Source organism: Schistocerca nitens, chromosome 4 (genome assembly GCF_023898315.1).
Source record: "Schistocerca nitens isolate TAMUIC-IGC-003100 chromosome 4, iqSchNite1.1, whole genome shotgun sequence".
Classification (NCBI taxonomy): Eukaryota; Metazoa; Arthropoda; class Insecta; order Orthoptera; family Acrididae; genus Schistocerca; species Schistocerca nitens.
In genome coordinates, this window is record NC_064617.1 from 162611705 (window position 1) to 162626168 (window position 14464).

Consider the following 14464-nt stretch of genomic DNA (forward strand, 5'->3'; position numbering starts at 1 on the left):
TTCTATGTCTTCTGCATTACCTTTCTTAAGCAAAGGTACAACTCTTGCCTGTTTTAACTGCTCTGCAAATGTCCCTGATGTGAAGGATTCATTTATTAAATTTGTTAAAGGGCCTTGTATAATCCCTATACATTATTTCAGTACACACAATGGTACTTCATCTAAGCCTACAGACTTTATATTTGTTTGGTTTTGAACAGTTTTATTGACTTCATTCTCGGTGGCTGTAAGTGACATCATTGTATTTAGTGCAATATTATTTACAGGTGCCATATTTGTTTTGGGGAAATTTTTCTTGTAACTTCTCTGCAAGGCTTGAAAAATGCTCATTTACGTAGTTTGCTAAGTGTTGTCTATCATTTATTACCTTATCCGCCTCCCTTAGCAATATATTTTTCTGTGATTGTTTGCCTCTACCCGTTACTTTTTTTATGACGTCCATACGTAAATAAAAGCCAACAGAAATACAGTACAAGTTTATCTATTCGTATAAAGTATTGTAATAGCATCAGAACAAAAAATGGTCTTCCATTTACAACTGTAAGACTATGACCAGCAGGTCAGCCAATGGTAAACCTAGACTTGGTCACAAATTCGTAGCTCTGTAACATTTGCTATATTCACACTACACATTCAGCTGTGGAACAATTACAGCGACGAAAATTTATCCGTCGTCTTGATTTTACATCAACAGGTATTGATGCAGGGTTCTGCTTGCATCATCGGACTTGTCTGCTTTTCTTTTGAACTTAACGTATTAACTGAACTCCAATGTCAATGTGTGTAATCTGCGTAGCGAAACCTCCAATATACTACTCTTCCAGACTCACTCGTCATGTGCAACAGTACGAAATAGTGCGTGAAAATCTGCTGCGAATGAACGATTAGCAACACCAGCAGTAAAAGTAACAAACTAATTTTGAGAAAAGTTCCTTACTTTATAGCGGAAGGTCCACGAATAAATATGAAAATTATTTTAAAAGTCTGACAGTTCAGCTGGTGATTCGCAAACGTTTCCATAGCATTATGTTACTGGATTGCATTCTGGGTCTTTGAATCGTAAAACGTAAGAAACTGAAGTGATACACTTCGGTAGTCCATCGAGAGTTGAACCAGCAAACTCACGAGACGGCCTCGTTTGGCACTCTGTCATTGCTCTGGTGGTACTTAATATAAACGTTTCACATCATCAAAAGCAAAATAAATTGTTGAAATAATCAGTGGTACGTCGTTTGTAGGATCTAAAACGTAGATTAAAAAGTATTCAGATTATTCATCACTATGAAAAGAGAATATTACGAGAGTCTAACAGGATACCTCAGCTCCAAACCTGAATGAGAATATACACCTTTTTTTAATCAGTTTAGCCGGCCGCTGTGGCCTAGCGGTTCTAGGCTCTTTTGTCCAGAACCGCGCTGCTGCTACGGTCGCAGGTTCGAATCCTGCCTCGGGCATGGATGTGTGTGATGTCCTTAAGTTGGTTAGGTTTAAATAGTTCTAAGTCTAGGGGACTGATGACCTCAGATATTAAGTCCCATAGTTCTTAGAGCTATTTGAACCATTTTGAGTTATGTTACTTGGATCTTGGTCTTCCATTCATATTCTTTTATGGTTCTTATTAATGGTGTGAATTTCCATTTTGTTCCTGTAGCTTATATCTATTTTTCTGAGATATTCCAACACCTTACACAATTTTACACTTTCGAGCGGTTTCTCCAAGCCGAAAGCTCCTACGCGGGGATTATGATTTTTATAATTCATGTATCCATCATCTTGCGAAAAGCTAGAAGTGGCGTTAAGGCGAATTTACGAATCTTAAAACCGAAGTGATCGCCATGTAAGATACGCTTAACTTTCTTTTCCGTTCTCTTGTAATTGTCTAGTACTTCTGAACGCAAGAGTTAGAAGGTTTATGCCGTCACGGAGATGCTTTTTGTCACGTATAAAACGACAAGGTGATGAAGTATACCAAAGTAACAATATTACACTGGAGGAGATACGAGAAGCATTAAAGCAAATTATGAGTAGAAAAGCAGCTGGACACGATAATATTAATGAAAGACTTATCAGATAGGAGGTTTGTTGTAAATGAGGCTGTTCTTTTTATTAAACATATGTTTTAAATGGAAGATGATAACCGCCTCTTGAAGAGTGGAGGAAGTAATATCAATCTATAAAAAAGGAACTAGATATGCTCGTGAAAATTATAGAGGAATAAATCAGCTGAACACTACCTATGTATTATATGGTCAAATAATTAATATCATACCAAAAAGAACAAAAAGAATAGATGACGCCCTTTTACGTGAGGAGGAATATGGTTTCAGAAAAGGAGGATGACAGTGATGAATTACAAAAGCGTTGTAGAACTCTGAAGACAGAGGAGAAAGTAATCTGGGGATCCATATTGCTTTTGTAGATTATGAGCAGAATGAATAGGTATATGCTGTAGAATGTAATGGAAAGACAAAGTTACGCTAAGCGCTAAAAAGTTTCTCTTTCAATAAAGGCATTTTCGTTATTACAGGCAAAGGGAAAAAGAGGACCAACAGCAGTTAAGAGACTAATACGAGAACGGTGCTGTCTCTCACCCACTTTATTTAACATATACATTCACGACACTATTAGACAACAGAAAGCGTGAATTATGTGGGAAACAAATTAGTTTCTACTCGCACACATTCAAATACGGCACTTTTTGCTCATGACGAAGTAATTTCGCAAAAGTCAGGAATGATTTACAGTTTGCTCTAATTCTCTAGGCCAACTCTGTGTCTTGGAAACCTCACAAAGTGAATCCAAAGTTGTAGATTTTACAGAAAATGTCTAGTACGTTTTAACCTAACTGTAAATAGAAAATAACTAGAACAGGCATCTAAACTATATTTGTTGCGCTATTATTTAATTTATAAATATCAAAGTGATAAGTGCAATAAGTTAAGCAAATCTGGAATTATATATTGTACTATATTTAGCACAATACCCAATTAACGCAGGAAGGACACAAAGACAGAATTCTACGAAATAAAAGCAATACCTATGCTTAGATGCGGAAGTGAGAGCTGGACGAAAACTAAGAAAGAACAAATAAGATTGAGAATAAACTAAATTGAAATTTAAAAAGAAGAAAAGGATGTTCTGTGAGAGATCAAGTAAGGAATTTTGAAATAAGGAAAGAATGAAATGTATCTTGCATGTATGAAACAATAGAATACCAGAAAACAAAATAGAAGAAGCACACCGGAAGAACGAAGTAGAGAGCATATTCATGCAGGTAATACACTGTAGACCTAAAAGAGAGAGGGACAAAGGAAGATCTAGGCTAAGGTGGCTTTGGTGGAGACAGAAGAGGCTATAAGCCAACTCCTTGAAGTGAATAAGAAAAAGAGAAGAAGAAGATCGTTTTAGCTCTAAGTAATGCTGCTACGAACATGATACGGATACTTCAAATAACGAAATACAAAAAATTTGTAATATTCCCAAATACAACCCTAGGAATAAGCAAAAGATCTCACCAGAGAAGACGCAGATTTTATTCGATGGTTAACAGTGCTCAGGCTTTATCGCCACTTAATCTGTACAAATTACAATATGCATCAACAATGTGAATAGAGATGTAGGCTGTGCGTCCAGCAGTGTGTGGATACGGATACTTATTACCAAGAGGTTGTATTGGAGTTTACCCCGATTGACATCGCCTAAATTTCTTACGTCGTTCAGGGAAGTAGTTCAGTATTCTGGTATATAGACCCGGTATTCTCCGGTGGCTAGTTGCAGAGTGATAATAAAACAATGATTCCATCAGTTTGTTACTATATTTGTCTTTGGTTCTGTGAAAATACCTCCACGACATGGAGGAAGCCTGTAAAACACAGTCGATAATACGTACAACACGGATCTTAGAGTGAAACCCTTGACCTAACAAGAAAGTACTGTGATGTGATCCATAACAGCAGGAAAAATAGCATCATATTGCTGATTATCCACTGTGTTGTTTGACGTAATACTCAAAGTACACACGGGGCCAACACTTAATCATTAAACTATCCATATTTCTGTGTATCACTGTTAATGTGAAGTAAATTCTACAGAAAAGCAAACCCGTGACAGAACTGAACAGTACTGAATGAGAGATTAAAGACGAAATGTAAAATGGACATTTCTGTTTCAAACATCATCTATAATGTATCAACGGAACAAGTTTGTTTCCGAAAAGACAATGAGAGGATTTTGCCAATATTCCGCAGATCTTTGCAGTGCAATGCACATAAAGAAATTTGTGAACACTAATACTTCGTTAAGGTCTAGTAGCTGAAGTACTTCTGTGAGTGTCAGTGGCTTAACTGACGGACGCGGTGGTGGATACCATCGAAATAGCGTTTGATTTTAGAAACTTAACGCTACGAGTGTGGTGTCACCGCCAGACACCACACTTGCTAGGTGGTAGCTTAAATCGGCCGCGGTCCATTAGTACATGTCGGACCCGCGTGTCGCCACTGAGTGATCGCAGACCGAGCGCCACCACACGGCAGGTCTCGAGAGACGGACTAGCACTCGCCCCAGTTGTACGACGACGTTGCTAGCGACTACACTGACGAAGCCTTTCTCTCATTTGCCGAGAGGCAGTTAGAATAGCCTTCAGCTAAGTTAATGGCTACGACCTAGCAAGGCGCCATTTGTACCATTGCATGTATCTCAAGATAGTCTCACTTGTATAATCAAGAATGCTGTATACCAAAGGACGATATAAAAGTTAAGTGTTCTAGTAGCTACGTTCTTTTCTTTATCACATTCATTACGAATCCTGCTCCAGACTCGCGCCAGTCGGCGTGAGTTGACGCGTACCCTTTCGGCTACTTCACTGTGGACTGGCTGCCTTAACAGTCCACTACAACGAGTACGCCGAGAAACATTTGCTACAGACTAAGATACAGCTCTATGGCTTCTCTCTCTACTGCATGTTCCTTCCAGGTTGTTGCGTTGGATTGGATCCTCTTTGCAAGTGTTGTAGCTTCTGTTATTAATTCGTCATTGGTTCTCCACGAAGACTCGAAATCAGGAAAAGGTTTCTCTAAGGAACTTTGCGGCAAGGCAGGTGGAGTTGTGGGAGGAAGTATCTGGCATCAATTGTACATACGATAGTTTAGAGATATTTTACTTTGAATGACTCCGTCTTCTGTGGAGATGTACTCTTCACATATGGAGGTGTTATGGTCCTTTCACTTTTCATCATTACCCCTGACCACATATTGGAGGATCGCACGTGTCTTTTAGAAAGTAGCACCCGGTTTATTGGCAGTGTAATAATGTGGAGGACATAGATGCTTGATAGTCGTAAGAATATAAGCTTTTATGGCTGAGATGGTTCCTTGGAATACCTGTAGCATCTTATGATCCACTGTTTCGTCATTCTTGCTGATACGTTCCTGAGGCAACTGACAACCACTGTAGCAGGAAGGTCGGAACATAAGAACACAAAACGTTACAAGTATGACACGATATTAGTATAGGAACCTTCTAATACAAGAGTGATACGCAATAAGTATGGTGGTCGTGAAATCTTTGCCCAGGAAAACCTGATCCAAGAGCTGCGAGAGTTCTAGTCGGGATACCTTTGCATTCTTCCTACTCTCCTGTCCCTCCCTTTCTTTTCCTGTAATTTCCTCTGCGCCTCGCCCCCCCCCCCCCCATGCCCCCCCCCCACGATGTCTGTTTCGCCAGGATTTTGATGACTGACATCTTTTGGAGGTCATTCATGTAACAGACCATGAAAATGCGAGTACAGACGCCACGTTAATTTCGCTTCACATACCATGAGGGACACGTATGGCACGGCAGACATTACGACGCCAGCTACGGCCCACTCGACGCAGGCTGCGATCTGTCGCAGGCATGTAGGATGCACCTCCACGCTCTGCAGGTTGGCCATGGTGATTGTGCCTGTCGTGAAGAACTGCGTTATCACCGCCATCACCGTGATCGCCAGTCCAATGATGCCAGCTGAATCAAAGCATACATTACATCAATCAGAGTTACTACTAGACATCGTTAAAGAATCACTGTAGTAGACACAAACACACACACACACACACACACACACACACACAAACGTAGCGCAGCGGAACTAAATGAAAGCGGCATCTTGACCTCATACGTTACTGCTCGTTATGTAAACGGAGAGGCGAAAAGTGATTGGTAACGTTGCCCATTGGTATATTTACCGTTTATGACGCCGGAGTGTTGCATATGGTGTCAATAAAATAACAATGTCTGTTACAGGCGAGTGTGTAGTGATCCTGGTAGTTAAAACACTTTTGAGCATGGGACGACAATCGGTGCGAGACGCGTTGGCCAATGAGAGATTGGACATTAATTAAAGTTTCAAGAGGCCGAGATGTTTATCGTGCATCTTCGGTATTGCGTAGACAAAGTTGTATACGCATAAACCACCACACAGGACCATCACAAGTGTCTGACGAACGTGTAGTGGTTAATAAAAAGGAAAAAAGTAGGAAAAGAAAAGGTTGAAAATGTGGGAAGAAATGGTGAATAAAAAGGGGGTTTTAAAAACGCTTATGACCGTGGAAAAGGGAAAGAATGAAATGCAAATCGCACTTCGAATTACAGAAAAGCTATCGGACTTCGTGATTCGGAAAAAGCTGTTGTTAGGGTGGTCCTTGTGGTGTTTCTGAGCAAAAGTCAAACCAATTTCCACTTCAAAAATTATTTGAAAGAGAACAGAGAATAACAAAATGTGATTAACAGGGGGAAGTGGCGTAGATAAGAGTTCATTCTTTACCATGTTAACATGTCTTCTCTCGTGCGGCGTCCAGATCTTGTTCTCCAAAAATCTCCTGCTTCATTTCTGCGCGAAAAGTCGTAGCTGCTCCGAAATCTTGCAAAAAATTTCATTGTCCAGGAATTACTAATGAATACAAATTAAAACCATCTCGATATTGAATGCAATGTATTTTACGTTGCTGCTTCCATACACCAACTTTCATACAAACTTCCACAATTCGTCTACACATCAATAAGTTTTTTCGTCTTAATTAGACCAGGACTAGCTAATAAGTAAGTTAAGCTTCCACTCTCAAGAGACAAAAGCGGGTAGAAAACAAAAAGTTTACAGTTTTTGTACCTTCATTTTCTAATATACGAGGGCTATTCCGAAAGTAAGGTCCGATCGGTCACGAAATGGAAACGACTATGAAAATCCGATAAAGCTTTGCACAGATGTGTTGGGTAGCGTCTCTAGTATAACCCCAGTTAGCATCACGTCGCTCTTCTCATTTCTGAGCTCGCAGTGAGTGCGTAAAGATGTCTAGAAAATAGTGTCTGGCGCCAAGTACGGGGGCCTGGTGAGAAATTTCCCCTGAAGCTATGCAGCTAACATTACATAACTGTCGTGCTGTTTCGTCTTCAAGACAATTCTCAGCCGCATTCTGCAGGGGCAATGAAGATGCTCCTGCATTGTTTTCAAATGGAAATGTGAGATTACCCACAATACAGCCCGTAATTGTCTCCCTCTGAGTTTCAGCTCAGGTCACATGAACCGCTGGTTATGAAGACAACATTTCGGCACAAGACAACGAGCCGTAGGCCAGCGTAGAGAATTGGCGGAGAGCACTGGCGGCTGCCTTCTATAGCGAGGGTATGGGAAAGTTGGTACAACGCTACGATACACGTGTAAGTCAGGTCGGCGACTATGGAGATAACTAGCTGCAAGGTGTATCTAACTGTTGCAAATAAAACATTTTTGATTTTTACCGTGGTTTCCATTTCGCGACCTATCGGACCTTACTTTCGGAATAGCCCTCGTATTTTCTCTGCCGTCGAGCGCTCATACAGCAGCGACGATATAATTAATATCTGAGAGAACGAGTGTAGCGCGGCGAATTTCAAAGTCCCGCTACGAACGTATATCACTTTGGATAACAATGCAGAGTCTCGCAGGGATAACACTCTTTGAAATATTCTCCGCCTTCCAACCACACTGGCTGGCCACGGTATTTCTACCAAGTACTCATTGGCCACTGACGAGTGAAGTGACTGTTGACTGGTTTCTGGTTCTCTCTTACACACTCCAGCTGCCGGCTGTGACGTCATTGATGCCCACGGTGTCTCTGTATAACGGCAAAAGTTGACTCCGATGCGCTCGCTTCAACTTGACGATCGATGAATCCCACGCAGAGGAGAACTGCAGCTCCCCGGCCCTACTGAGGGCGTCCCTCTTCCCCTCGTGAGGGCGTTGCTAGTGATTTTCGTTTCTATGGCTTCCATATTTACACAGTACCAGTGGCCATTTAGTGTATACTACGATAGAAGTTTTGTCATGTTTTATTCGTTGATCGTTTACAAAAGCGTGCTCAATTAAATAGAAAATTTGGGGTACCGTTTGCGGTAAAACCTATAATGAGTTGTTCTACAGTGTGCAATGTTTGTACAACCTGATACTGGCTACACTCAGAAGGTGTTTTGTGTAACTTAGGCGCTATGAGAAGTATCACATCATTTACGAGTCACGTTTATTGCATAATTTTTGACAAACGTCTGAAAATTGATTTAGTGTCTTCGTAGGCCGCTTATTTTACTCGTCCTGGAGCCGCAGAAAGGTAGAAAATTTAACTTACTTCTTTGCCCACTTCTGTGGTGTTATTACGATTCTCACTTTATTTATTTGGTGATTTTTATAGCCATTGTACCAGAAGACCTTGTGTAGGTGACTCAGCTGCTCAGGAACATCATCCGTGACGATTATCAAGTGACTTTACAAAAAATATTCACCTGAATACTGCAGAAGCCGCCATGGATTAATAGTTGATGAAAACATTTTATTCAGGAATGAAGACGTGTTAGCAATTATTATATAGATCATAAGAAATGTTGAAACTGAACATGTGTTTCTATACACAGAATATCGCAATTTCATCCTTAGGAAGATATGTTGTGCAAGAGAGCCAACAAAAAAATTTATAGGAATGGAATAGAAAAATCAGTCTCCATAGAGTTTAGCTATTGTTTCAAGAAATAATTTGGAAACTATAAGAGAAAGAGATTCGTAGTTTGTTGCAAAACGTATACAAGTCGCTTTGAAAGCTTTTTCTCTTATGCCAGAAGCTCAAATTTGCCTCACTCGTAGATCGTAGGTCTGAGGGTGATATTCGATTCGCCCTTGTAGATATCAGAATTGCAGCACCAATATTTCCGATTACTTACTGATTCATGTAAGTACGTAGCAACGTCATCGACTAGTGTTGTGAACAAGCGATCGTTAACGTAACCCCACAAAGTTAGAAGAATGTTTCATTCGGCACAAGCTAACCGTATTTACTCTCTTATGGAACTGGCATTACTACGTGAGCGGATACATCAGACACGACGAGGACTGGCGGTATGTGATGGTCAACTGCTAAATGTTCATTTACTTATTAGTAATACTATGCAGTTTTGTCATTGGAACAAAGTGGACAGTTTAACATTTAGATCTATGGAGATTAGTGCAGAAGTGTCTTCCAATAGGCAGAAGGAGAAGTTTGATCGTCTACAAGGGGGTCGACAGGAAACACCGATTCCGAACAATTCCCAAACGGTTATTAATTTATCGGAAAAAGAATTGTCTAAGAAAGAACTTTCTGTTCTGTCTAAAGGAGGGAATTTTGCAATAACTCCATCCAAGATTCCTATGGAGGACATTATTGCTAATATAGAGGCAGGAATTCGTCAGTTACCATCATATTCTGCTGACGAAATTAGAATGGAAACGTCCAGGATATTACGCAAAGCTAAGCCACCCAGCAGCACTCTGTCTCAAGGGGAAAGGAAGGCATTGCGAGAGATCAATGCAGACAAGAATGTTATTATAGTTGCCGCTGACAGGGGAAATGTTACTGTTTTAACAAATACTGAGGATTATCACAAGAAGATCAGTGATCTCCTGGAATCCAGCACATACAAGAAGTTGAAAAAGGATCCCACAACGAATGTGCTGAATGCCACCAATCGTCTGATAAGTCTTCCATTCCTACAGAAGTTAAAAAGTATCTTTGTAAAACGGAGGCTTATCCTCCGAGATTATATGGATTACCAAAGATACATAAGCCTGATGTTCCTTTGAGACCAATAGTCAGCGCAATTGGAGCTCCTACCCTGAACTAGCCAGACACCTTGCCTCTTTGTTACAACCTTACATAGGCAAAACTGAAAGTCATATTAAAAACTCTCTACACTTCATTGAGAAATTGAGGGACATTACTGTCGGTCCTAATGACATCCTTGTCAGTTTTGATATAGTGTCTTTGTTCACGATGGTTCCAGTTGATGAAGCTCTCTCCCATATAGCCGATATGTTCCCTACTGATGTAGTAGCCTTGTTCCAACACTATCTATCCTCGACCTATTTTCAGTACAATGGTGAATTTTATGAACAGATCGATGGGGTAGCCATGGGAAGCCCCCTAAGTCCCGCAATTGCGAATTTATTCATGGAATATTTTGAAAATCAAGCACTGCAGTCGGCCAAAAAAAGCCCCTCGAAGTGGTATCGGTATGTGGATGATACGTTTGTAATATGGAATCATGAAGAAGAAGACTTGAATGATTTCCTGGTACACTTAAATAGCATCAACCCAAAGATTAAATTTACTATGGAGAAGGAGAAGAACGGACAACTTAACTTCTTGGATATATCAGTTATCAAACGGGCGGATGGGACCTAAGGCCATAAGGTCTACAGGAAAGGTACACATACTGATCGCTACCTCCATAAGAACTCAAACCACCACCCTAGGCAAAAGAGGGGGGCCATAAAATCATTAGTGGATAGGGCCAATAATATTTGTGAACCAGGCTACTTACAAGAAGAACTAAATCATTTACGAATGGCCTTTGCGAAAAATGGTTATACGAAAAACGAGATTAACCGAGCACTTCACCCAAATAGAAAAATGCCTAAAAATAGGAGACAGCAACAACCATCAGCTGGAAAAGTATTTCTTCCGTTCATCCATAATATCACGGATCGCATTGGGAAAGTACTAGCCAAGTTTCACGTAGAGACCATTTTCAGACCTACTAAGAAAATTAGTGAATGCCTAAGATCAACAAAAGATGCTCGTCACCCCCTAGCCACCCCAGGGGTATATAAAATTCCGTGCAGTTGTGGCAGGGTTTACATAGGAACTACAAAAAGAAGCATCAATACACGGTTGACGGAGCACAAAAGAAACTGTCGCTTGGGACATATCGACAAATCGGCTGTAGCGGAACATGTTTTTAAGGATGGAGATCACGAAATAAAATTTGGTGAAACAAGCGTGCTAGCGAGGACGTCGCATTATTATACACGTATGTATAGAGAGGCAATTGAAATCCACAAACATCAATACAATTTTAATCGTAAAGAAGAAGGATTAAAATTGGATAAGATATGGCGGTCGACGTTGCATCAATCACGTGACAATCGATTGCCTGCAATCGAGAGAACAGACGATAGCCAGAGATAGCTGCACATCGACGCCACGTGACGTGCGGTGGCGCCCTCTACGATATCCATACAAGCGGCGGCCCCAGCTCCTAGCAGCCAGTCGTTGACTCACCTCCGAAGATGTTCTCCGTAGTTGAGAACGAAACGTCAGGGAGAAGAAGTTCTACAGATCGACCACGGCAACTTAGCCCGGAAGTGTTTATTGATGAAGACGCCGGCCGTGAAAGCCTACATGGAATGATCCCACAAAAGGAGTTTAAAGGTACCCATTCCGGAGAGCGCAGGGGCGATCGGATGGGTCTATGATGACTCACTAATCCTCCTCATAGGAAATGTGCCATTTAGCACACACCACGGCGAACTGTACGTTCTCCATCATGTTGGAAAATTGTGGTCGATTGTTCCTCCTCAAACTGTGGCTGCAGGAACTGTTCAAACCTTTCCCGTTACGATTACCTCTGTGAAGACAACATATTTGAAGCATCTCATTACGGTTTGCTTTCGTGGTGTTATCTCAAAATGGCATCTATATCTCCGCAATACGCTGTTACTAACCTGGATTGTGTATACAATGTGTCACAAGGCATCTTATTTTGGTCTGTCACCGTTTTGTTGCTTTCCAAGTGATATGTGGTACAAAACGATAAAAGAGCTGTTGAACATTTTTCAGAGGATCATCTAATAGTTTCGAAGATATGAATTTTTAGTGTGATAACTGGGCTTTATGGACATCGTTTTACAGAGATAAGTGTAGATTCATTTAATTGTGTACACTGAATCTTTATATATGAATCTGCAACGAATAGGTATGGAGCTTATAAAGTTGATCATAATTAAACCTAGAAAATTAATCATAAAATATTATTCATAACCGAAACTAGGCAAGAGAGTGGGCACAGTACTATCAGCAACAATTAATCGTTTTTACTCAGGATGTGGTTCAGTTTTTGCTCTCAGCTGTGTCTGTGATATACTGAATTGGTTATGTGTATTTTACTGCGTTTTTTGTGTACTACCTTACTGCAAGTTTTCTGTAAAATCTAGTGCACTTGCATCGTCCGAGTTAACTCTCTAGTTGGAGTGTAGAAATTATTAGAAGTAGGGTAGTAACTGTAAATTATCTGAATTCAGTGCACGTTTGGGTCAGCGCTATATTCCTTGTGATATGGACGACCAATCATTAATTATGGTAGGAACAGCGCCTGTTGTGCACAAGCAGAGCGAGACTTGGCCAATGCCTGTGAGCAGTTGCCATATGTGATTGCCATATTTGGCAATCTTCTGGCTGTTGCCATGCGTTGCAGTGGCTTTGGGACACTTGAGAAGAATGCTATGGAACTAATATATTCCATACGACGAGAGAAGAGCTCTGACAGCTGACGCGGCCTTAGCGCACGTGCTTCGCGCATCCACAATGGCCAGTCAGATCGTGAGCTTCTGTTTACGCTACCATAGTGCTGGGCCACCGTTGCTTTCAGTCAGTTGCGCCATGTGCTACGTTCAGGACTGTGTGTATACATGTACATTCCACTACTTCTGTGAGTTTCTTGGAATGTGTGTAAGTGGAAAAGTGTGTATACGTACGTATACGTCGAAATTGGCCGTCTCTAGTGCAGAGAAGAGGGCTTTTGGGAAAGGAACTACGCTGAAATCCCAAGCACACGAATTTATTTACAGATTGGCAGAAGCATTGATCATCTCTACAGATAGGAGGAGGAGGAGGATATTAGTGTTTAACGTCCCGTCGACAACGAGGTCATTAGAGACGGAGCGCAAGCTCGGGTGAGGGAAGGATGGGGAAGGAAATCGGCCGTGCCCTTTCAAAGGAACCATCCCGGCATTTGCCTGAAGCAATTTAGGGAAATCACGGAAAACGTAAATCAGGATGGCCGGAGACGGGATTGAACCGTCGTCCTCCCGAATGCGAGTCCAGTGTGCTAACCACTGCGCCACCTCGCTCGGTATGATCATCTCTACAGGGACAGTAAAGAGAGTCACAAATGATAAAAAGGCTGCCAATTCAGATGTCAGCTATGTTACTGTGACGGCTGGAAAGTGAAGGGAGAGATCGTGTCATGTGACTGAAACAGACAACTTTGACGAAAGTGCTCTCAGGTAACACATACATGTATGCGCACAACAACAGGAAAGAGTATCCGACACTTGAAAAATTGATTGCGTCACTGTCAGACAGTGGTTTCTTCACAAGCAGATGGAAAGAGTTCTCAGGACGAAAGGTATTAATGGAACGCGGAGACAACGTAACATGGAGATGTCGTTTCCTGCGCATGTTGCTAGCAGTGAATCCGGAAAATGTACTATGGATTGACGAAACATGGGTCAACGTGCGTCATGCACGTTCCGGCGAACGGACAGACGACGCACGCCACGCAACTATGAGTGTGCCACCTGGTAGGGGAGGGCACTAATTATAGTTCATGCTGCTCTAAGAACGGTTTCTTGCCCTGTGCTATGATGATGTTTCAGTCAAAGAAAAAGTGTAAATTACCGCGAGGAGATGAATACAGGTACATTCAAAGACTAGTTCGTTACTCGTTTGCTACTAAACGTCAGTTCTGGTTGTGTTTTGTAATGGACAAATCACCATATCAATCTGTACAATTAAATCAGGCGCCCACAGCTGCTGCAAGGAGAGACGAAATAGTCAGCTGGTGGAAGGATTGTAAAATAGGCTTTGAACAGAATATGCGGAAACCGGAACTTCTGGAATTAGTGAAATGATACAAGCGACTAGAGGCGCATTATGTGATTGGTGTATTAGCAGAGAACCATGGTCACAAAACTATACATCTTCCACCATACCACTACCAGCACAACGCAGCTGAACTCATCTAGGCTCAAATAAAAGCAGATGCGGCGGAGCGAAACAAAACCTTTACGCTGAGAGACGCAGAGGGCCTGGTAAATGAGGCTGTCACACGAACAGCGCCACAAAATTGGAAGAATGTAATGAACCAC

General features: G+C 41.4%; 1 protein-coding gene across 2 annotated transcripts in view; it reads right to left on the reverse strand.

Annotated features, from left to right (window-relative positions):
* The window catches only part of LOC126251811 (solute carrier family 22 member 7-like), a 144724-nt gene that overhangs the window by 11329 nt on the left and 118931 nt on the right, over positions 1 to 14464 (reverse strand). For both annotated transcript variants that reach the window (XM_049952456.1, XM_049952455.1), the window contains one exon: positions 5813 to 6000. In XM_049952456.1, coding sequence (XP_049808413.1) covers positions 5813 to 6000 — 188 coding nt within the window. The remainder of the gene's footprint in view (positions 1 to 5812; positions 6001 to 14464) is intronic.